Source organism: Haliaeetus albicilla, chromosome 10 (genome assembly GCF_947461875.1).
Source record: "Haliaeetus albicilla chromosome 10, bHalAlb1.1, whole genome shotgun sequence".
Classification (NCBI taxonomy): domain Eukaryota; kingdom Metazoa; phylum Chordata; class Aves; order Accipitriformes; family Accipitridae; genus Haliaeetus; species Haliaeetus albicilla.
Window position 1 is genome coordinate 38377756 of NC_091492.1, and position 23894 is coordinate 38401649.

Sequence of the window (23894 nt, forward strand, 5' to 3'; positions counted from 1 at the left end):
AATGTCAAGTACAAGAGATTTTGAGTAAAATATATCCAGTGTCTTCTCTCCTCCCAGCTTCCCCCACCCACACCCCCTAAAAATTGACCAAAAATATCACTTTCTAATGATTCACCCAGTGCTCTTCAATTTTGCAGCTGTGATATTCACATACAGTAGAAATCATTCCAAATTGGGATTTTATAGCAGCATATGTCACAAGATAAGTGAGCCTGATTAGTGCAAGTGTGTTATTTATATATCGAAGTTTTATTTTTGCTACATAATTTTCCTCTTTTGCAGTGTCATCTCTTTGTGCATTAATGCAAAACCAAGAAAAACTCAGAGCTTCCAGAAATATAGATAGTAAATCTATTTGGGAATGTGAAATGATATACTTCACGTTCTGATTCTGCTTGTTTTTTGTCCTTTGCAGATGGAGTTCTTTCTCAGACTGTGCAAAGCAGTCCTCCATCACTAGGAAACTGTGATGTGTCCCCACAGCTTACAGAGGGATCACTTCCTCCCTCAGTTGGTCCTTCTCCAGTGGAGCTGGAAGACTCTGCTGACAGCAGCACCTTTCTTGTCCCTCCTGATACACCGCTAAATGAAAACACACAGGCAGAAACTCTTACGGGCAGCCGTCACAGCCACTGTTCTCTCAATACCATTGTATAAAGGAGTAAAAAGCCGACTGCCAGTCAGAAATAGTTTTAGCAACTGTTTGCACAGACAAACACTAATCCGTGATTTGAACTTCAGAAGGAACCTCCACTTTGGTTTTTGAACACTGCTTTTATGTTCTAGATTAGGATTGTGCCTCTCGTTTTTTGGCTGTTGTTATTCATTCACTAATCGGTTTGTCCTGTAAATATGGATTGTATAACTGCTCCTTTTTTCCATTAGCTATGGAAAAGAGTGCAGAGAATTCCTTTGACTTCTAAGGAGGTGAAAAGTATGGGTAGGTTTGGTTTTGTTTTTTTTTCTTAACCTGAGAGGAAACAAAATCTACATCAGAAAAAAGCTGCTTGGATTTGACTGGATACCACTGCACCCAGGAAACAGATGATGGAAAAGGAGGGTGGGGGCAGTCACGGTTCAATCAATTGCTTTCTCTCTTGCTTCAGTGCTACAGTTGGAAAAGGCAGAGAAGATAGGACTGCAGGGTGAGGGGCTTCAGGCCCGTTTTACAGAACGGGAACACTGAGGAGCTAAAACACATGCCACCACGTAAGAGTTATGCAGTATAAAAACTCTTGTGTGTTTTGATCTGCCTTGCTGTTACAGAACACCGTAGAGACTGGAGGATGAATGATCTACGCAATATGTGGCAAGTGGGTGCTAAGAAATCTAGGATTTGCAATTACAATTATTTTGTTGTTGGAAGCTGCAAGATCTCATTGTTGGGTAAAATTCTGGCCCATAAAGAAAACTGGGTCTGTGTAATGCTTGTGTCCCTCTGGTATAATCCTCATACGTGTTAGGTAGTACTCTAGGGAAGAGATGGGGAGCAATTAACTTTGATGCAGTCTGACTTCACTATATGAAGCCCCTGTTTGTTACAATCCCATAAGGAAGATTGAGGTATTTTTCTTTGTAGTTTAACTCCTTTACAATGAACAGTTGCACAAGACTGGCCTGGATAAAAGACCGTTGTTCTTGCTTTTCTTATTGCATGCTATATTTAGCATGTAAGTGTGTTCCTCCCCTCCATTTCACTTCACAGTTCTACAAATACCACTTAAAAACAGTGATCAACATGCACTAGATGTGATGTTTAATTCTAATTAGACACTTATTCCTTATCTGAGTCCCATAAATTGCCAACCCTATTCTAGGGATTTCCCATGTGCCCCCCAAACTGTTTATCCAGGTCCCATGAGGGCTTATAATGAGGTTAGTGTACTTAAATCAATAAAGCAGTTTGCTTCAGTCTGATATGTCATCTTAAAGTTCCCCCTCAGATTGAACTCTAAGTTAATTTACAGATGGCAAAAAGATTCATTCACTCCCTCACTAAACCCGAAGTTAAGCATTGTTGGGTTTGATAATGAGTGCGAAATAATCTTTACAGATTATTTTAAATTTAAGTTTGCATTTCAGTGTACAAATAATTTATCCTTTCCCCCATCCTCCTCTTGCCTCTACTTCTCCTTGACTTACTGTAGCAGTCAGCAGATGAGATGAATTATAAGGAATTTGTAAAGAATGCCCCTTGTGAGTGTTCTCCTGTTACCTTATGAAGGGTACAAGCCTAGAGGGACAGGAATAAGATACTGCATGGGGGTGTGCATGTGATCTATTTTTCTAGTCCTGATGAGAAATCATACTTGTATGACAAATCCTAACCCACTGTTGTGGTTTCCCAGTGCAGCAGACTCTTTCCCCATTGAATATGCTGCTACTTTCTATTCTGTATCTCGCCTATAGGCTTATACTGTACTTGGGGATTGGTCTTGACAATTCGACTCCTTTTGCTCAGAAAACTGTGAGTTCTCGTTATTGAGATCATATCTGGTGTCTTGACATTCAGACGCTTGCTAACAATCTTGAATCCATCAGAGAGCGTGAATCACAGTTCTAGGGTGCACTGCTGGCACACGAGTGGGAGGAAGCGCTGTTAGGAAGCCTCTCCGCCTGGAGCCGTACCGCTGACGGCGTCCTGCTCTCTGGTTTGACTGGCTCTAACAGCAGTGGTACGAAACAAGAGGAGCAATTCTCCACCCTGTGGGATCTCTTGCTGTCTCCTCCTCTGAGTTCAAGTCCTGGTCTAATGAAGTGGATGGATAGCAGTAGTCAGAACCATGCATACAAATTATTGAGCATTTCTGAAGTATGAAAATAAAGCGGGTTTTGTGCATTTTTGAGCACATTCATACGTTTTATACATTGTATGTACTGATTTTTCTTTAGTTTTATAGGTACGAATGCGTGTGTGCGTGTGTGTGTTTCTGGGTGGCAAGATATATAGATATATATATATACATACTGTAGACGGTAACCTTTGTGCTGTGTCCAGCTAGGTGAAGCTAAGCACTGGGATATAAGCTAGGCTCTTAGGGTTAATAATTCTTTCAAGCTGGCTACACTCTGTTGTAGGACAGGCTGTGATAGTGTACACTCAAGTAGGATGCAAAGTCTATGCTACTACAATCTGTTCCTGAAAAATATTTTGTTAGCAGTGCAAAATAGAAAACTTCCAATTTCTTTTGAAGCCAGATGGAATATTTCTTCTTTGTAGTATCCTAGCGCAATAACAAAAGGCCTTTTGGCTTGGTTTAGTCTCTGATGCTGTGTTTTGTGGCTGAGGTGAACGGATACCTTACCTCACACTTCTCCTAACGCTGTGGGAATCTGTTCAATATTTTTTATTTTACTTTTGGTTCTGTGGTGAATTTTATTTGAAAATAAGCTCTGTTACAACTGGCAACTTCATGGTGGCTCCTGGTTGTAGCTATTCCAAATGTGGGCTTCTTTGTTGAAGCCTCGGTGTGATATTTTCCCCATTGCTTCTGAGCCTTTCCCACTTGTATATTGGCACGGAGGCTGCTATTTTCTCTCTTTTCCCCCTAGCCTTCTTCATCTTAACTGTAAACAAGGGAAATTTTGCCTTGAACAGAGCAGCTCACTAAGTACAGCTCATTTACCTCTTGGTGAGCTTTGAATTTCGCAATAAAATTGTCATTTTTTCCCTTTTTAATGTAGCTTTTTCACATTGGGTACTTTCTCTTGGAGTGAGAGCCTTTGTAGTAGAAAATGTCACAGCTACTCAGACTTCTGGACCAGCTGGGGAAGAGTTGTTGTCTTGACAGCAGTTGACTCCTCAGCAAACCTTCCTTGCCCTTGGCAAGGTGACTGGTAAGCAGTTTGTCCTGAGCACCAATTACAGAGAGTTGATGCTTGCCTGAGGAAGACCTTTCTGTTTTGATTGCCATTCAATTGAGATCTTTGGAGTTATTTTGTGCATTGATTTCTCCCCACCACCGTTCCTTTCTCTGGATGTTTTTCTTAACTGCTGATGCATCCCAAATGTCCCTCCAGACCCAGCGGGGGAGATGGCATTATCACATCATTCCCAGCAGCACGCGTGAGCAGAGAGTGCATTTCTCCTGGGATGTCTTCGACCACAGTCGTTGTAAAGGTACAGCACTCAGTTGTGCGCGGGGCTGTCCTGGTTTCGGCATGCTTTAAGCGCCTCCCGTTGTGGCCTCGGACAAAACAGCTCCTCAGATTCCCCATCCTTACAACGTACTGTGGTGCCATATGGAGGTCTCGGCTGTTCCTTCAAGAACAGCCCTAGATATTAATTTCTCTTGGTGTTTTCGGTGATACCTGTACACAGTCTCACAGCAGCCTCTAATTTTTTTACTAGATGAGTTGTAGAGTATTGTAATGTTAGAAGGATGGTGGGTTTCATTCTGTGCTAGAAGATCAAAACTGTCTGTCATTCAGATGTACAAAGAGCTTGTCTGCGTACTGTTCAGTCTTGTCTAGTTTTGAGCCTCAGACTATTCCTTTACCCATTCATGGCAGGACACTGATCTAGAAGAAGAACGAAGTAGGTGGAAATTTTTTTCTGAAGGCTTAATCTTGCAGTTGGCTGGTGCTCTGCCTCCACAGGTGTCATGGGGTGATGGCCTGTTCATGCATCTCTCAAGTTTCACTTGGGAAGAAAATGTTTTTGTGACCAGTAATTACTACCTTTTCCCATCTACTGTTAAATGAATTTGAAGGTGTTTTCAAAGATGGTTTTTATCTTTCAGATGTGGCTTTTCAGTGGCAAAGCACTGATGTTTTAATGTTGCTTCATACAATCCATAACGCACGTCTCCTTCTTTTTTCAGTTGCTGAAACAAGCTTTTTCTCCCTAGCTAAAGAACACACAATACAGAAATTTCTTTTGAATTTCCCCTGCAAGTTGGGAGCTGGACCCTGAAATTAGAGCAGATGAGTGTAGAGGAGGCGAATCAAAGTTCATACATTTTGCTTCTGTTCCCCAGTTGCAAATGAAATATGTATTTCTTTGGAATAGATGCTTTCGGTGGTAAAGATCTGCTTCCCCTAACAACAGTCTGCATTACCTGCCTGCTATGGTACGACATAGCTTTAATTTTCCAGTATTGTGCACCTTGAATGTTGAATGGGTTGGAGTCGATGCCAGCGGAGATGCTGCGCTTGCAGGCTGCATGCGTGGCTGTTCTGCGCTGTACCCCGAGTGTCAGGCTGGAGGATGCCTGGGAGGCTGCGAGAGAGAATGAGACACTGCTTTTTACCTTCTCCTGGAAAATAATTTTAGCCAATGCTGCATTTGCAGGCTTCTCCTGTGTAGTTGGTTTGTGACTGGACTTAACTGTGGCAGTGTATAAAAGATTTTGATATTCTGTGAAATACCATGTAAAATTTAAATTTGATACTATAATAATTCAGTCCCTGTGACACGGGTTTTTTTTGTTCTAACTTCTTTCTTTGGGGTTGGCACTAATCTTTCTTTTTTTCTCAAGATGCTGTGAGAAACATTTCATCCAAATGCCAAATAAATTGTGTTCTGTAAGAGAAATGGCCTGTTCCAATGTCTCCTGTTTTCGGTATCGATGTGGTTCCTCAGCATTGCAAAGGAAGGTCTTGTTAAATCACACTTCTGAGCTGTGATCTTGCAAAAAGATCAATGGATGCATTTAACTTCAAGCAGGGAGGCTGACGAAGTCCCCATGTGTACAAATACCAGTGGAATTTACCTAGATTAGTGTAATTTTAAGAAAGTCTTGGCTGTATGCCCAAGAAGGTGAAGTGCAGCCTACTCCTGCTGTCCTCTCCAGACCTGGGGGAAGATGCTGAGTCCCTGGGCCCGAGGTGGAGGTGGGTGTGTTGGACGGGAGGGGTGCTCCGAGCCCCACAGCTCCCGGCGTTGGGGCAGCAGGGCTCTGCGGAACCAACCGAGTCGGTCCAGGAGTTGACGTGGAGTCGGAGAGGGACAGCGTTAGCCCTGAGCCGTGCTGCTTCGACGTGCCCAGCAGGCGGTGGGGAGGCTGGTGGAAAAGCCACATGAGAGGTCCGGCTGTCCTGACCTCTTCAGCTATTCCAAAATTCGAGCTCCAAACTTCTCATCGAATTCCTGAAAGAAGGTCTTGGGTACTGCACCCTTCCCTCGGTTGTGTTTTACACCCCTTGCGTGGTACGGGGGCTGGAGGGAAGGTGCCGGGGTGACCTTGGGTGGGCTGGCAGGAGAAGCCTTGGCCAAGAGCCGTGTTTTGGGGTGCGCAGGGGGTTTCCCGTCCGGCGCTGGGACCGGTCTGTCTTGCGGGGAGATGTACAGCAGGTGGCGTTTCGGCTCCAGCTAGCCCCCGGCTGCTTTAATGTTACAGGCGACTGCAGTTCTCTTTGGAGCTGCGGGGAGATGAAATGAGCTGGGGTTTGCAGTGGGAAGAGGCAGCTCTCCTGCCCCCCCAGTCCTCTTGGCCTGCAGTGAGCTGGGAGGTGATGCTGCCTCTCCTGAAAGAGCCTGTGACTCTAAATTATTTAACAAAGCTGGCTGATAGCGGGGAATATTCGTCCAAAAGAACTTGCTGGATAAATAAGCCTCTTTAAACAGTTGTGCTGGTTTAGTAATGCAGGCTTGCAGCCGGAGCTGGCAGACTGGTGGGATACAGGATGGAGCAATATACCAAGTCCAAGTCAAACGGTCGTATCTCTTCTGTCCTGGCAAGCTGTGTTCAGCATCGCTGCTGGGTGCTGCTGTGGAAGTTACTTGTCCTGTAGTACATACTCTTAGCAACGCGACTGGTGACTCCAAATGTTGGTGCGGTCAGCGTGCTGGTCGGAGGACATGTCCTTTTGGAGTGGGGAAAGCTGTGCTGCTTTTCTGGAGCAGTCCGGGCAGCGAGTGCAGTGCCATGGGGCTGCGGGGCCCCGTGTCCTTTCTCCCGTGCTGGTGACAGCTCCGTGGATGGTCTGTGGTACAAGTGCTGGAATCAGATTTTCCAGAGCTGTGCAGAGTCAAATCAACTTTACCTGGGGGAAGCAGTTAAAGAATTAAAAACTGGCCTGATACCAGCCTGCCACAAGAGGGGCTGATTTTGGGTACAGGGAAAGAGCGGCAGCTCTTTTTTGCATGGTCCAGACCTGGGCCGGGTGATGCCTGCCCATGCTCCGGTCTGGGAGCTGAGACCCCAGAAACACTCACTTTTTTTTTTTCTTTTTTTTTTACAAGCTGCTCACAGTGTTTGCTGTGAGTGCTGCAGAACAAGTCCCCGCAGCATTGCTGGCCTGTCCCCATGCCCTGCTCGTGACCGCAGGATGCGTTCATTGCTGAAAGCTGTCCAGCGTGCAGTGTCATCATCGCTGCGGGTGCTGGGAGGGCTCCGCTCTCCCTTTCCTGCAGCCGCCTCCGGCGCTGCTGGACCTGAACCAGCACAGCCCCCAGCTCCCAGAGCTTCATCTCCGCTCCGGGCCGTGAGATGCTGGTTCAGCTGAGGGCAATGGAACGCAGCCCTTCCTTCGCTGCTGGTCTCAAGGGGGACAAATGTGTCTCTATAGCAGCGGCCTGATGTTGCGAGTGCTTGGAGGGGCTTGGTCTGGCAGGACCCTGTGGGGCTCTGCTGATGCTGCAAGACCCCACGCAGACATGACTTGCCCTTCCCTCCTGCCCTTTTGTAGCCTGGGGACGGGCGACGCTGCAGCTGTGGGGAGCAGCCAGGAGTGCCTGGAGGAGCGCAGCCACCGCTCTCGGGGCTCACCGCCACTCCCCGGGGACACACAGCATCGACACTTGGATGCTGTGGCAGGGGCATTGCTGGGCAGTCTTCTGCTGTAAGCTCTTACCAGCTTAAAAAGCATTTTCCTGGGAGGGTAATTAGCAGCTGCACTCAGCGCAGGGTGTCTGGGGAGCTCAGCCCCTGGGAGAACGCTGGGGACTTGCGGGTCGGATGCGTGCGGGGCCGTGTGCTGGCAGCGACCCTGGGGGGTGCCAGGCCGTGGGGGGAGAGATGTCGCTGACCCCGGCGGCGGTGGGAGCGCGGGATGAATGAAGGGGCTGTGGGGCGGCGTGTGGCCAGCGTGCATCTGCTGGCCACAGTGCCTCCTTTGTGCCGGCGCCGGCAGCGGGCTCCCGCTGTGCTCCGTGCCCTGCTCCCGCCTTTCTGCCTGGGTTAGCGGCAGCTTATTATGGAGATCGAACATCTTAATGGAAAATCAGAAGTGGCTGGAGTATTTATTGCCCATGAACTTCACCTCCCCACTGCACTTGCTTCTCTAGATACCCACAACCCTTCGTGCACCCATCCCTGGGCGATGCGAACCATGCCCCGGCGGCTCAAGTATTTGTCTTGTCACTGTCCCCATCAGCCCAGGTCCCTGGCCAGGCTCCCAGGCGGCAGTGCAGGATTTACCTCCAGGAGCCGTTCTTGGCACTTCTTCTGTGCGCTGGTGGAGCGCTTGCTGATGGCGCATGTGGTGGGGGTTCCCAGCAGGGTGGCACTGTGCCCGTGACCGATCGATGGCTGCAGCTTAAGTAACTATTTTTATTTTTCAGTGGTATTTTTTCCCCTATCATGGCTCTTTCCCTTGGTGCTGTAACTACGCATGTATGCGGGGGACCTCGCCTGGCTCCGTGGCGGCAGGACGATGGATGTGGTCTCTCCCTACGAGGACAGCACAGAGCTGCAGGATCAGCTGCGAGCTCCCCACCAACACCACGGCAGCAGGAGACCGGCAAGTACGGAGCGGCTCTTTCAAGGTTTGATGTGGTTCCTATAGAAACTGGAGGTTGCTCCTGCCTGGTACTGGTGCCAGCAGTCCCCTAGAGAGCAGGGCAGATGGGGACGGGTGGGAGCGGGGTACGGCACAGTGCCTCGCTGCTGCCGCTGCCTTTCCAGGTGTCTTGGTGCCCCGTCTGCTTCCTCACTCTGTTCCAGCCCCTTGGTGGGGCCGTGCTGAGCCCTGCCAGGGCTCTGCATCCCCCTCCAGCCGTGCAGGGCTCTCTGGGCCCCACGGGACCCCAGGATGGATGTGCCTCTCCTTGCTCTGGCAGGGCCTTTTGTGGGACAAGGGAATCATTCCCACCATGTGCTGGGTTGTGTGCTGCGCCATGGTGCTGCTGGAGTTCCCGGCCACGCGGTCATGTCTCTGCCTCTGCCCTCCTTGCCAAAAATCTCCACTGGAGAAGCCTGAAAACCTAAAAGGATGTCCTGGGGAGCACCTCTGCCCCAGTCGATGCCCTGGAGGGGAATAGCCCAGGGACAGTGGGTTCTATCGGCTCTTGAGCCCTGAGGGTCTGGGCTTTTTCTCTGCTGCCTGGCACTACTGGCCATCCCGCTGTGGGTGAGTGGTGGAGGTGCTTGTGCCACTTGGTGGGCTCATGTCTCCGAGGGAGATCTTGGTCTCCCCCGTGTGCCAGAGCAGCTCCTCTCCTTCCCGGCAGCAATCAGCGGCACGCTGCGGACCTGATGAGACCCTCCGCCTCGCCTGCCCACCCTTTGCGGCTTGCTCCGGAAGGATGATCACAGCCCTCTGCAAACTACCTCATCCCCAGAGTAGGGGCCAAGCGTCAACCATGGCACGGATCCAGAGCAGCTCAGGGGAGCCCTGCGTTGCCACCTTCCTCTGCGCCCCGCACCGGTGCCCGAACGCACGGCTCGGTGCTGCCCAGGTACCCGCCTGGGGTTGGCTCTGCCTGGGGAGGACGAAGGTACCCCAAAGAACCCCTGCCGAGGACGAGCCCCACTGGGTGTGTTGTCCCCTTGTAGTACATGGCAGCCAAGCAACTCCGCTGAGCCGGAGCCCATCCCCGGCCAAGCCGGCAGCAGGAGGCTTCTTCTCGCTGCCCTTGCCGCTGCTGCCGGGTTTGTTCATCCTGGCAGCGACTCGGCAGTGCTCCTGGCCAGGGCCAAGCGCCGGCAAGAGGAGCTGTGGGCTGGGCCCCGTGGCCTCCTTTCCGCTGCTGCCTGAAGACGGGAGGGATATTTTAGGAGAATGTGACAACACTATGCTCCTGTGTTTTCACCCCCTTCCTACCTGCCCGCAGCGAGAGTGTAGCTTCGCTGGCTCCCGTGGGACCTGCCTGGATGGGTGCGATGGGGACAAGATGCGCTGCCTCTGTGTTGAGGAGCTGAGCAGCCCTGTCCACCAGCACAGGACCCCTGTGATGCCCGGGTGGGTGCTGAGGCTCGTGCCCCGGCGCTGCCGCCCTGCCCTTGGCCGGCTGGTGCTGCGCGGCTGCGAGAGCCTGAGCTGCTACGGTGCAGTGCAGCCTCGTGCTGGCTGGAGGGGAAAGGGCTGAATCCTGCCCCACTAGTGCGCTGCTCCTCCGTGACCCTGGGGACTGAGGGTCCCCCCGTAGCGTGGCTGCGGGGGCTGCCCGTGCCCCGAGGATGGGGTGCTGTGGGTGCCTGCTGGGCTTTGCCCAGGGAGAGGTCTCTGTTTGCAGGAATGAGCTGGACTTGGTCTGTGGGTCCCCATGGCCCCTTGTCAGGTCCCTAATGGGAGCCGCCACTCTCCCAGCATGGGGAATGCAGGACCTGCTGCTGGCTGGGGGGGGGGTTGCCAAAGCTGGGGGTGAGAAGTACTGTCCCGCTGCAAAGAGTGGGGAGGGGATGGGGCAGAGCTGGTGCCCCCAGCCCCTCCTGACTACTGACAGCCCCCCCCGAAGCCCATCTGTGCCCCCACGGCACCGTGCGGGGGGCGGAATGGGGCACAGCGGGGATGCTGCCGAACCCCTGCTTTGGGGATGGAGCAGCAGGATGGTACCGGGGGAGTGGGGGGGCACCCCCTCACCTCTCAGAGGGGAGCGGGCCAGGCAGCGTGCTGCACCTCCAGGCTTTGCCAGCCTCCTGCCTTGTCCCTGCCTTTGGGCTGGCATCCCCAGCAGGGGCCTGGCACTGCAGAGAGGGGCTTGGCTGGGGGCCGGGTTGCTTCCCCCCCCCCCCCCCCTTTCTTTCCCGCTCCCTCCTAGCAGCCGAGGAGTTAAAAACTCAGCCCTTGTGATGAATATTTAACAGCAGTGCATAGGCTGGAGCGGAGGATTTCTCCGGGCTGCCTGGGCGCTGGCAGCGCTGCCTCCCGCCCCAGCCTGCCCGGGCGCACTGCGGAGGAGGACGGGGGGTCGCCTGCCCACTGCTGCCCGGCCTCTGCCGCCGGCATGGGGTCGCAGGGGCTGGGGATAACTTTTCTGACTTTGCCTCTCGTCGTGAGAGCAGCAGCGGGAGGTGAGATGCTCTGCCCCACCGATGTCCTCCCTGGGGTTGGCCGGAGAGGGGACGGATGGCGGGGTCCCCCGCGGTGGGAGAGGATTGGGGGGGGTCGCGGCGCGCGGGGTTGGGGTGCGCTTGTGCCGGCCTCGCTTATTCCCTTCCCTTTCTCAAGTAGGGGGGGGTGATGTGGGGCTGGGGTGCTGGGGGCAGGGACCAGGGCCCCTGGTCTGGCCCAGGAGCTGTCTCCTGGCCTCCCACCATCCTCCTCCCCACTGGTGGATGTCCCTGCTGTGCCACCAGGCTCGGGGACGTCTCAGCCTGCCCGGGGCTAGCTGTCCTGGTAGGAAGTGTCCGGGCCAGGGTCCTCTTGGGGCGTTTGGGTCTTGGGCTTCACCCGATTCGCCCCACAGACATGCACGACAGGGAAATGCCAAAGAGGATGAAACCTCTGAGCAAGCCGGCGCTGCTGCCCCAGGGTCCGAGGCGCTGGGGTGCTCACCTGCGTTTGGGCCAGGTTGGTGGCAGCGAGCGCAGCCCTGGCTCCTGCCAGAGGATGCTCGAGGTCAGTTGAGGGCTGGCGGGTGCGGATCTGAGGGTCTCCCACGACCTCAACTTCCCCCTAGACGGGGAGGAAAGCCTGAGGTCCCTGCCCTGGGAACCCTCCAAGTCCTGCACCGTCCCGCTCCCGGCTCTCCTCCGAGACTGGTGTCTCCTGTGCTGCCGTAGCAAAGATTTGGATGTGGGGCTGCGAGCAGCACAGGTGGAGGCAGCCAAGGCTGCCCGCGTCCTGCCAGTCCAAGCGGCCGAGGCTGGCACGAGAGTGTGGCTCGGCTCGCCTGAAGCCAGCCTGCTGGCATGGCCCCTCCGCCATCAGCAGGAACCGCTTGCGTAGGCTGGCCCTGGGCAGCACCAGGTTGCTGCGTGCCTCCTGCTAGGAGCGGAGCGGGGAGCTGAGGAGGGAAGGGGCGCGCTCCCCAGCTCCCGTCGCAGAGCTGACGGCCCTGGGTGGATGTGCAGACAGCAGGAGCAGGGCTCCAGCTCCCTCAGCGTCCCCTCGGCATCCCCACGTCCGCCGCCCCGGCACCCAGCATCGAGCGCGCGGTCCCTCGTAGCCGCCCCGAGCGCGGGCAGCAGCGCTGGTGGGAGTTCGGCAGCTCTGGCTGAGGTGGCCCTGAGTGACGGGGCGAGCTGTCATCCCTGTGGCGTGGGCGCAGGGCTGCCCACCGCCACCCCCCGCGCCTGCTGCAGCCCCCAGCAACCGCCTTCTGCTGCCAGCCCACCTGCGGCGAGCCACGGGAAGAACCAGGCGAGGGCTGCGGCAGCCCCCCCCTCAGCTCCCTGCTCACCCAGGGCTGCTGGGGGGCTGGCGAGGCATCTGGCGAGGGGCTGCCTCGCCTTCCCTGGATGGGTAAGGGGGGGACGGCCCTGCGGCAGCCGGGGAAGGAGCCCCGCGAGCAGCGAGGTTTGGCTGCCTTGGAGCGGAGCGATGCCGAGGGAGGTTTCCCTGTGGAACGGCCGGGGGAGGCAGGGAGGGTGCAGATGCGTGAAAACACCAGTGCCGAGAATAACTGGGATGAACACGAGTCCCTGCGGGACTCCCGGCTGCGATGAGGGGTGCCCTCACCGTCGGAGGGGCTGGGCATGGCCGTGGGTGGATTTGGGGAGAAGGTGCCTGTCTCCATCACCTGTCCTGAGCTCTTCTTTCTCCCACAGGGCAGTGGTGTTATGACTCGCAGGACCCCAAATGTGGTGAGTGGTGCCGTGTGAGGGATGGGGGGTGCCGGGGCTGTGCGGAGCTCGGACCCCCACGTCTCCCCACAGTGCCCGGCCGAGGGCACCCTGGGCAGCATCAGCGAGGCCGCAGTGGGGAGCGTGGCTTGGAGAAGGGCGAATTCACCCATATCGCACCAATGTCGGAAAGGTTAGAGGAGCTTCGCTTCCAGGTGTGCTGATTTAGAGACTGGAGACAAGGGGCCTGAGCCCCTTGGAGGTCCTGGGGCAGCACCAGCCTCGCTGCTTTCACCTGAAGCAAATTAAATCCCAGATTTAAAATATGCTATTGACAACCCTAGTGAGGCATGGGCATCGAGGGGGCTGTGGGGCCCGGCTCGAGGAGGGATGGCTCCATTTGGGCAGGCAGCAAGCCCTGCCTGCCCGCGCTGGGGAAGGGAAACATGGCTGGGGGCACTTTGTCTTGAAGCATGCAAATAGCTTGTAAAAGGTTAATTAAGGATCAACGAGCATTTAATCAGCTGTTACGGCCCACCTGTTTTATAGCTCTTGGGTTTACATGCCCCGTGCCCAGCTGCCGTGGCACACAGGCTGTGTCCAGAGAGCATGAATTGCTGGGCTCTGTTTATCCCTGCCGGACCAGTGCTCGGTGTTACCAGCAATTTAACGTCATCAGGCCGGCGGCGAGGGCAGATTTCGGCAGGGGAGCAGGGCCAGCGGGAAGCGGCTTGGGCCGCGTGGAGCCGGCCATGTACCCCCAGCAGGGCCGCAGGGAACAGTCCCTTAATGAAGGCACCGTGTAATTTGTGGGGCCACCTGGTAGCACCGTGCTGGGGAGCTGGTGAGGTGGTGGCACGGCCAGGCTGTGGCTCTCAGGGTTTCCAGGCAAAAAGCTGCCTGGAGTAATGAGAGGAGAAGGGAAGGAGACAGGGCTGAGCCCAGGGGGGCAGGAGGTGCGCATGTCTGGTTTTGTCTGCCCGAGAGGAAGGTAGGTAAATGCAAGAGCTGAACCATGGGGTGCTGCTGGGGGAATGGTCCTCCCCAGACCCTGGCTGCAGGGGATACAGGGGGTAACAGCGCGTGGGTCAGCCAAAGGCTGCCCAGCCATTACCTGTGCTAGAGCAGAACCAGCGCTGCCCGTGGAGGGATGCCCTGAGCTCCCCTGGGACCGGTGGTGCCCTGGGTGGACAGGGCTGGAGATGTCGGGGGAGTTCCCATTCCCTGGATGGGATTGCAGCGCAGCTGCCAGCAGTGCCCAGAGTCGACACCTCCACCCCGGGCACCTGCAGCTCGGGCTGCCCCAGGGCCACCAGGTGAAGGAGTGAGGTGTCACGGCGGCCACACCAGAGCAGTGACCAGCAGAGTGACCAGCTATGTCCCACAGCTGTGGACCACAATGAGTGTTGTGAGAAGAGATGATGCCAGGGCAATAGGGATGGTGAGCCACACTTATAGGGTGTGTGGTCTGGCGATGGTGGCAGCCGTGGGGATGTCCGCCCATGGGCCCCAGGCAGCATGATGGGTTTGCAGCGGGTCCAGCCGGCTGCCGGCACTGCCGCGTCCTTGCCTGGCTCCTGCCGCAGTGACCCCTCCAACCCCAGGAGCTGCCGATGGGCATCGTGTGGTCACGCTGGACCCCATGCGGGATTTGCCTCAGGACAAGTTGGGTGGCCAGGATGCACCGTCACCTGCCGTAACTGGACAAAACCAGCGTGGGTAGGCTAAAACGTGGTAAAACCCAAACTGCGTGTTCTGTGAACGGGCCTTAAGTCCTTCGTCTCTCCTTCTCAGCAGCTCCTGTCTGTCCTTCCCTCGCAGGCGCCATATGGAGCAGTTTGCTCCCTCTGCGTAGAGCAACCCCCTGTCCAGCCCTGGCGTGAGCCCCAGCCTGGGGACCGTGGGGGGAACAGTGGCCAGTGCAGCCCCACACCGGGGCTTTGCTTGCAGGGATGGGCAGCAGGGGCTGGGAGAAAAGCCTGCCCTTCGTCAGCGGTAGTGTGGAGGGATGGACACCGCTGCCGAGCTAAATATAGCCCCCAGCCCCACGAGGAAATCCTGCTGAATTATGAATGAGGCTGAAATGAGCCCCTGCTCGTCAATAGGGAGGAAGGTTGGCCGGGCAGGAGGGTAGCTCCCATGAGATGCAGGCAAGCGCAGTGGGGCTGGCAGGGACAGCCGGGCTGGCTGGGGACCCAGCCACCCTTGGCCTCGTGTCCCCCCTGGGGGCAGCGGTGGCTCAGTGGCTGCCCGTGGTGCCCCTGCTCCTCCTCTGCAGGACCCAGCCACTGGAAGGAGCTGAAAGCCACATGCGGCGGTGACAAGCAGTCCCCCGTGAACATCGACAGGCGCCGGCTGCAGCGGGACAGCGGCCTCGGGGACATCCTCTTCGAGGGCTACGACCAGGCCCCGCCGGGCAAGTGGAGGCTGGCAAACAACGGACACACGGGTGCGTGCTGCGGCCGGGCACCCTGCCCTCGGCTTGGCTCCGCCGCCGCTCCCGGTTGCTTTCTGCCCTCGAGCTGGAGGGTCCTGGGGCGGCTCCTGCTCCGTGGGTTTGCGTTAGTGCTGGGATGAAGCCTGGCGAGGACAAGCCCAGGCGTGCCAGGGCTGTCCCCCATCCTAACGCCCACCCTTACGCCATCCTGCTGCCCTTGCAGTGGTGCTGAGCCTGGCGAGTGAGTTGGCCTCCGAGCACATCACCATCAGCGGTGGGGGCCTCCCCAGCAGGTACCGCGCTCTGCAGCTCCACTTCCACTGGGGCAGCCCAGCCGGGAACGGCTCCGAGCACACCCTCGACGGGCGCCAGCTTCCTATGGAGGTAGGTGAGAAAAAGCACCCATCGCGCTCTCTGGGTGGCCCAAGTCCTTGGTGTGACGGGAAGGTATGATGCTAGTGCATCCCAAGGCTGCCACGCAGCAGGATGACCGGGCTTGGTGACGCTTGACATCAGCCTTATGCTGATGGTGGGATACGGACAGCCGCTGCACAGGGCACCTGGGTGGTTAAAAAGCAGCTGACACGAGACTCACGGTTTTTCTTTACCATGCGTGGGCTAAGCTGCCTCGTCGGAGGCACTCAGTGGGGTTTGGAGGGCTCTGCGCCCCGGCGGGACCGCACGCTGAGGCAGTGAATGCAAGCAAGAGCGTGTGGGAACGTGCTGTGCCAAGCGTGTCGGGATCCTTCTGGGTGAAAGAGACTCTGCGCCTCTAAAATATTAATTATCTGCCAGAGGAGAGCAAAATTTATGTACTGCAGCTGGCGGGCACCCTGGGACTGCTGGCCCCCTTTCTCCACCCTGTTCAAAGGATGCTCGCTTCGTTGGGGTGTTTTGATCCTCTGCGGCTGCCCCGTGGAAGCGTCCGTGGGACTAAGGAGGGCTTTTTGGGGGGGTGGTTGGCTCAGTGTCTGGCTGGCCCAGGCTGGCCAGGGAGACCCATGGGTGAGCTCCCCGCTACAGGGGGGGTCAGCTGGGGGCGATTGCCCACACTTGGCCCCTCCATGCTTTCCCCAGCTGCACATTGTCCACATCAATGTCAAGTACCGGACGCTGGCAGAGGCCAAGGGGCATCCCAATGGGCTGGCCGTCCTCGGCTTCTTCTTCCAGGTGGGTCTGTGGGGGCTCACGCTGCTGGCAGAAGGGGGGACCCCCCCGGGAACAGGCTGCTCGCGGTGTGGCCGGGGGAGCGTTGTACGGCTGCCCCAAGGGAGCGAGAAGGGGCAGGAAGGCTGGGTCAAGACCAGGAGGGGCTGGGGAGCTTCAGCGGTGAAAAGTACCACGACCCACCGAAAAGTACCCCACCGGCTTCATGCAAGGGGGTGCCAGCTGGGAGTACACCCGTCCCCACCGCTGCTCTGTGGCAATGCAGGGCCGAGGCTGGCTCTGCCTGCGGATGCTCGGCCATGCAGGATGATCCAACTCTGCCCTGTCCCAGCCGCTTACTCTCCCCTTCCGCAGGTCTCTGAAACCCCTAACGCCAACTACAACACCATCGTGGCGGGGCTGAGGAACGTTTCCCAGGCTGGTGAGTCGTCTCCTCGTGGGGCCAAGGGCAGAAAGGGGAGAGACCCCGGTGCGGGAGGGCAGGGGTGCGCTCCGGCGGGTTGAGGTGGGGAGGACCTGCCAGTCCATGGAGCCATCTGAAGGAAAACTGAAGGGGGTGGCCCTGCTGTCCCTGCCATGTCCCCGGCATGGGATGGACTGAGTTGCCCATGTCTCACCCCGCAGGGGACTCTGTGGATTTGGCCTCCACCTTCCGTCTGAGCACCCTGCTGCCACATGCCGGCCAGCTGTCTGGGTACTACCGCTACCAGGGCTCCCTCACTACCCCTGACTGCAGCGAGGTCGTCGTCTGGACCGTCTTCGAGGAGCCGGTGGAGATCGGCCGGGAGCAGGTACCGGCTTGCACAGCCCCATGCTGCAGCGCCCAAAGGGCTGGCCCTCCCGGGTGGCCCCTCTCCTTGCCCTTCCTGACCCCTAAGCAAGAGCACAGGGAAAATAATCTGTATAATAACCCTCTCAGCAACCTGGCAATTAATTAGTTTTATGAGAGTTATTTAACGGAGCTGTGGCCATCTGCCAGCGGGGAGAAATCCTGTCCATAGCATTCTCCTGCCCAGCCCCGGTATTCAGAAAGTGAAATGGGAGCAAACCCATTGGAGCTCAGAAGAGGCTCCAAGGAGGTGGGTGGATAGATGGATAGAGTGAGTGAGTTTCTCCTCTGCTGCCCAAGCATCTTAGTAGACGTATTTCCTTAAGGGTGTCATGGGCCAGCTGCTCTTTAAGTGCATAGCACAGGCAGTGAAACACGATTAGCTCCTTTAAAACTCAAGAGCTGATCCTTGAAAGCCCTGGCTCGCGTCCTTACCCTCTGGGTCTGGTTTTGGGGGAGCCGGGAGGGGTGGCGGGAGGACACCTGCCAGCACAGGGCCGTGCTGTGGGTCCTATGCCACAGGCTACGGGGCAGCACGAAGGGGGGGTCACGAGCAGGTGGGGGCTTGGGGTGCCTGGCAAAGTGGCTGCCCACCCCTGCTTCTCTCCCTGTGCAGCTGTGGGCGTTTGTCAGCTCCCTCCACTTCCCGGCAGCCGGTCCCACGCTCCTAAAAATGACCAACAACTTCCGCCCGCCGCAGCCCCTCCGCAGCCGGAAGATCTTCGCCTCCAGGGCAGCCACAGCCAGCGGCGGGTCCCCGTGCAGGGGCTGCCACCAGCTCCTCTCCCCCCTGCTCCTGCTCGCCTCGCTCGGCCCCTTCTCACCAACCCCGTAGGGTCTGGCCCAGCCTTTCACTGGTCTCCACACGAGCATCGCCCCGCTGCAATGGTGTGACAGGGAGGCAACACACGTGGTTCATGGGTAAATGGGACCCCCCCCCCCCCAAAAAAAAAAAAAAAGCACATCGAGACCTCAGCTGGGTGAAGATTTTGCAAACTTGGCTCTCTGCTAGCCTGGAGCCTCCCTGCGATGCCCCTGTGGCCAGGCGGTGGGGGCTGCCAGGAGGGGATACTGGAGGGGCTGGAATAAAGCCAAGGTCCTTGCTGGTGGCTGCAGGTCACTGTCTCTTTGACTCTGTGTCCCTTTGGTGTTGCTGGGGCAGGGTGCTTGGCCATGGGCGTGCGAGGTTAGTGGGGAGGGAGCTGGGGGACGGTGTCCGGGTGGCACTCAGGGATACTGGCCCTGCACACAGCTGTGCGGGTGGGTATGAGACTCCCCCTCTCTTCCCTGTGCAATAAATCCCTGGGGCCAAATCCTGGCCCTGCGTGTGTCTCAGGGTCTTTGCAGTCCCTGTGCTTGCCGATACTGCCCCGTTGCTTTCCCCGGGATTGGGGCTGGCTGACGGAGGGATGGGGCCGTCCCCGGGGATGCAGCACCCCTCAGTGCCCTAGGGCGGGATGCAGGGAAAACCGATGGCTCTTTCCACGGAGCTAATTTTATGCTGGCAGAAATAGCTGCAGCTGCCGGTGCTGCTCCTGCGCTGCCTGGCGAGGCAGGAGCAGAGCCCGGGCCGGGACGAATGGGCTGCATCCTAATTAATGTGCCGAAGCTCCAGGCATGTTCCCGTCTCCTCCTGAATTATGGGCATAAGAGCACAGGTTGTTATCTGGCAGCAGAGCGGCGTGGGTTGAAGTTTTCATCGTTTCTGGAGGGAAAACCGCTGCCAGCGCAGGGCTCCAGCTCTCCCCAGCCCAAGGGGTGACTGCGGCACCCATGGGTGCAGGGGGGTTGAGCATCCCCCCTGCTGAAGCCCGCAGCGGGGATGAGGCATCGCCAGGACCTGAAGGGGCCGAAGACCCCCTGGTGCCCACGCCGGGGTGCTGGGGGCCCTACAAATCCCCCCCAGGGCTCAGGCCTGGGCTCTTGGAGCAGCCGTCCTGGGCTGGAGCGGGGAGGGCAGAGCCCGCAGCCTCCTGCCCGGCTCGGTAATTCGGGCTGGAAGCGGCAGCCTGGCTCAGGGCCCGTGCGCTGACCTTTCGTTAAGGACCCCGTTACCGCCGCTGGCTCCGCCGCCATGGGGGGACACGCGTGGGCGCCGGCAGGGGAGCGGCTGCCGGAGCGCGGCGGCGGCCGCCAGGGGGCGCCCCTCTGCCGGCGGTGGGCAGCGGTGCCGGTCTGTCCCCCGCCTCCTCGTTCCCGCTGTGCCCTCTGTTTCCCGCCATGTGCCGTTGCGTTCCCCTCTGCCCCCAGGTTCCCCCCGGGTCCTCCACGCTCTCTGTGCCCACGTGTCCCACCGTTCCCCCTGTGCCCCAGTCGTCGTCCCCCCCCCGGTGCCCCCTGCCCCTCTGCGTGGCTCACCCCCAGCCCGTTGCACCCAGAGGCTGTGGGGCGGCTGCCCCACGAGTGTGACTGGGTCCAGTCCGGGGTGGTCGCAGGCCCAGCTGGTTCAGCTGCAGAGCATGGTGGGACCTGGTGGGCTGCGGTGAGCCCCAAATGGCTGTAGCCCACGCCCCTGCCCCAGTCCACTCCTGTACCAGGCCAGGGTGTGAGGGGCAGAGCCTGGGGCCAGATATTGCCCACCCAGGGGGGCCACTAAGGGCACAAGGTTGTGGCTCTCCAAGGGCAGCAGAGGGGCAAAATGGAGCCCTGTGCTCAGGGTCCCCATCCCCTAAGGGACCCATCCTGGCTCTCTGCCGTGCCCCTGGCAGAGGACGGTAGCGGTACCAGGCTGGGTCTGGCAGCCAAGGCCCTCTGTATGGCCAGACAGCAAAACCACTCCGAGGACTCGGCACACGCTGTGCAGCCTGCTGGGACCCAAAATTTGGGGAGGTATTGTGCCTCCCGCCAGGAATGCTGGGCTGCCCAGGAAAAGGACCTGGAACCTCCCACCAGGAACGCTGGGCTGCCCTGCCTGCCCAGGAAAAGGACCCAGAACCCACCCCCCACCCAAGAACCATTGCTGAAACAGGGCTGAAAAATGGCTTTTCCCGCCTCCCACCCTACCCGTGGCATGGCCAGGCAGTGATGCTCTGGGTGCCACGTGCTGGAAAGTTTGTGCCGAGGAAGCGGTGCGTGCCGGGGCTGGGGCTATTCCTGGCTCCCAGCTGGTGTTTGGCCGAAGCGGGCTCTTGTTTTCGGCCAGGCTGTAATTTTAGCAAAGGCTGTTCCCGAGCAGTGGGGCTGCGGTCAGCACAGCTGCCTGGGGAGAGCACTGGCTCAGCGGGGGGCCGGCGATGCACGTCGGCACCCCCCCTGCCCACGGCCTGCCCAGGGTGCCTGGCCAAAAGTGCCCAAAACATGGCAGAAATATTTAAACCCGATGTTCTTCCCCCACCGCGACTGCAGAGGAAGGGGAAAGGGCTGGGGCTTTGCTGTGGCTGTGGCTGGCGGCATTTGCTCAGGGTGGGGAGGTTGCCGGTGAGGGTGGCGCTGGCCAGGATGCAGGATCGAGCCCTGGGGTGCACCCCGCATTGCCCCCCGATGCTGCCTGCAAAAGCCGTGGCACTGGCACCGCTCACCCCGGCAGGCCGTGGAGGGGGAGAAAACCAAATTTGGCTTAAAGTCCTGCCTAACTGGTTGAGTCAAACCCTTCTGTTCCCTCCCAAGGGCCTGGGGATGATCTCGGTGGCCGCCTCCATCATACGCATCAGCCACCACTGCCACCGCCTTGCTGTCACCCTGCCACCAACGTTCCCTACCTAGAAATTTCTTAACATTAAGCTAAAAAACACCCATCTTGGGAGTCCTAACAAGGACTGAAATTTAACTACCATATTTCTCCAGACAGGCAGTACCAGCCCTGCGATAAAACCTCTCCATCAGCACACCTGCCTGGGGAGACGTGGCTGTTTACACCAAGCATGAGCAGAAAACAAGCATTTGCTGGGTCCCCAGGCCAGGGCTGAAGCTCTGCTGGGAGTTTTATTTTATTAATACGCTAAACTTGAGATGATAAATATTTTGAAGCAGCTGAAAGGTGTTTGTTTCTGAGTTAGTTCAGCTTGTTTACAACCTGTTTACAAGCCCAGGTGTTGATCTTTGGGGCTGTTTACCTCTCCCCAGACTGTGGCTAGGGTTTAATACACATCTAAATAAGCCCCTGGCGAGGGGTCAGGCCATCCCTCCAGGTGCCTTCCTGCCAGCCGCCAGCTGTGTGCTGTGGCGGTTGCTGTTTTGACAGAGCTATGCAAATGCTTTCGTCTTTGCAAGTGGGCTTGATTGCTCAGGTCGTGTTTTTGACCACGCCAGCCTTAAACATTTATTTATTTCATTTAATTCCCTTTCAATTGCAGGGCGATAAACCTCGGCCTTGGGGTTTCTGGCTGTCCCTAGCTGGGGCTTTGACCCAGGGCTGCTCAGGGAGTGTTTGATAGTATTTTATAATTCATAGCTTGTATTTTATAATTTATAACCCGTATTTTATTCATTTATAATCTGTATTTTATTTCCCAGATTCGAGGAAATCTGCCTCATGTTGTGGGAGTCAGGAAGCTGCCCCATGCATCTTGCAGCAGGTCGGACTGATGGACAAGCCCAGCTAAGGGGCTGCCTGGCAGGAGGCAAGGACTGATTAGTTTAATTCAGTTAATGAGAGAGGATTCAGGGTGACCCGGCAGTGGGGTGGCAGCAGGAGGCTCTGGGCTGGCCTCCCTGTGGCGGTGGCCACAAGCTGAGCAGTGTCCGGGTCAGCCCTGGCCCTGAACCCCACATATGTGGGGTCAGCGGTGCCTGGCCTGGGGGGCCTGGAGGCACTGGGATCACTGGGGGGGGGGGGTGTGTGTGTGCATGTGCATGTGCATGTACATGTGCAAGTGTGTGTGTGCATATGTGTGTGTGCATGTGTGTGCACGTGCAGCAGCTGGGACCCCTCTGCCAGGTGAGACCCTGCTGTGGGGGGGGCTGTGCCAGGGACTCTACAGGAGACAGGAGGGGTGACCCCGGGCTGGGGACACGTACCCTGCCATGGCACACAGCCCCCAGCGTGTCCCTGGTCCCCCCCCACCACCGACCCTGCCAATTTTGGGCAGCTTCAGGCTGCCCCAAAACCCGTCCCCGCCACCGCGGTGGCTGACGGAGGCAGGGGCAAAGCTCGCCGCAGCAAAGAGCCAGCGTCCATCTCGGGGCTGAGCCGACTCGGGGCTCTGCTGCGTGGCACCCACTTGCCTTCACACATCAGCACCCACTGGAGACGGTTTCGCTTCCTTTTTTCGAGCCCCCTTTCGAGTTTCTGATTGGAGACTGTGGCGGGTGAGAAGTAAATTTAGCCGGGGGATGCCCCACGGCTGCACAGCTGCATGGTGGTGCCGGCTGGGGGGGCCGGGAGGGGCAAGAGCTGGCGTGGCACAGTCTGGGCTCTGCACAGCCTTTCCCCAAACCTTTCAGAGAAAGCAGCTACGTGAGCAGGAGGGCTATATCCCCCTGGCTCAGGCAGGGCAGAGGCTGTCGGGTATCGCCCGAGCTTGGCACAGCTGCAAAGCCAAAGCGGGAGGACTCGTGCCGTCCTCCCACGGCCGCCCCAACAGGGTCCGGCTTTGCCCCGCTCCCCCCAGCCTGGGCTGGGGCTATTCTCAGCCCCAGCTCTTGCTTTCGAGTTTCAGCCCTGCTGCGTCCAGGAACAGCGGCTGTTTGGGGGGCTGCAGCTGCCGCGGGGAGGGCAGGCGGGATGCCCCGGTCCCCTCCGGCTGCGCCACGTCGCCCATGTCTCTCCAGATGAGGTGTTTCATCAGCCCCAGGTGCACTCGCTCTGCTCCCGCCACATCCCCACAAAGGGAGACCCCCCAAATCCTCCTGGCACAAGATGCTGGGGCTTGCCTTGGCCTGGGGCAATCACCGAGTGATGTGCAATAAAAAAAAAAAACAAGCCCAGGCTGGTTTTTGGGGGACAAACTTGGCCGGAGGTGGCCCCCACGGAGGGGCTCCAGCATGACCACCCCCAAGTGCAAGGCCATGGGTGCGGGAGCTGCCCTCGCCCCAGGACAGGGTTTGGGGACCGGAGCAGGGCTTTGCCCTCCGGGGCTGGGTGCTGTGTTTTGGGGCAAGGGTTGCAAGAGCTCCTGTGGCCCCACATCCTTCTGCCTCCATCCCCACGTCCCTCCCTCTGGTCTCGGCCGTGGGCTCCCTCCAAGCCCAAAGCATCTAAACCGCTGGGGTTTATTAAGTCCCCTCTGAAGGCCTTGCTAAACCCTCGCCTGCAAGCCTCAGCCTAGGAAGGCAGCTCTCACCAAGCCCCGACCCTACCGTGGAACCCACTGCCTCTCTCTGCAGCTAATTAAAGCCTTCCTGAAGCATCTCATTTAGTCAATTAGATCCCCCTTGTTTTAAAATTAATGGTGAAGTGGGAAAACAAAAAAAATAAATGACTGTTTAAAATTGCAGCACAGGAGACGGCAGAGCGAGAGCGAGAGCTGCAGCTGGGGAGAGGCGGAGGTTTCAGTTTCTCTCAGTACATTTGCTCACCAGAAAACCCCACCAAGGGCAGCTGCAGGAGTGGGACATGCTTTTTCTTCTCAGGCACCGCTTCCCTCCCCACTGGGGGCTGGATCAGGCCCCCCATCCCAGTGTGATTCCCAGC

The 23894-nt window shown here is 57.5% G+C and overlaps 2 protein-coding genes across 5 annotated transcripts in view; both read left to right on the top strand.

The window, feature by feature from the left end:
* DGCR2 (DiGeorge syndrome critical region gene 2) overlaps positions 1-5536 on the top strand; it is a 50295-nt gene extending 44759 nt beyond the window's left edge. For all 4 annotated transcript variants that reach the window (XM_069795093.1, XM_069795094.1, XM_069795095.1 and 1 more), the window contains one exon: positions 416-5536. In XM_069795093.1, the coding sequence (XP_069651194.1) occupies positions 416-657 (242 nt within the window). In that variant the 3' untranslated portion in view covers positions 658-5536. The remainder of the gene's footprint in view (positions 1-415) is intronic.
* A 5431-nt stretch (positions 5537-10967) lies between these two features.
* On the top strand, positions 10968-18261 carry LOC138687478 (carbonic anhydrase 15-like). Its single transcript, XM_069795097.1, has 8 exons — positions 10968-11177; positions 12876-12911; positions 15169-15339; positions 15551-15711; positions 16405-16497; positions 16849-16915; positions 17119-17285; positions 17940-18261. The coding sequence occupies exons 1-8, from the start codon at positions 11111-11113 to the stop codon at positions 18156-18158; spliced, it is 981 nt and encodes a 326-aa protein (XP_069651198.1). The 5' UTR covers positions 10968-11110; the 3' UTR covers positions 18159-18261.
* The last annotated feature ends 5633 nt before the right edge of the window (positions 18262-23894 follow it).

Bases quoted from the DNA above. Each gene is read 5' to 3' on its own strand.
- LOC138687478 (XM_069795097.1), top strand. From the start codon at position 11,111: ATGGGGTCGCAGGGGCTGGGGATAACTTTTCTGACTTTGCCTCTCGTC. The intron at 11,178-12,875 runs GTGAGATGCTCT...TTTCTCCCACAG, and splicing joins CGTGAGAGCAGCAGCGGGAG to GGCAGTGGTGTTATGACTCG. The intron at 17,286-17,939 runs GTACCGGCTTGC...CTCCCTGTGCAG, and splicing joins TGGAGATCGGCCGGGAGCAG to CTGTGGGCGTTTGTCAGCTC.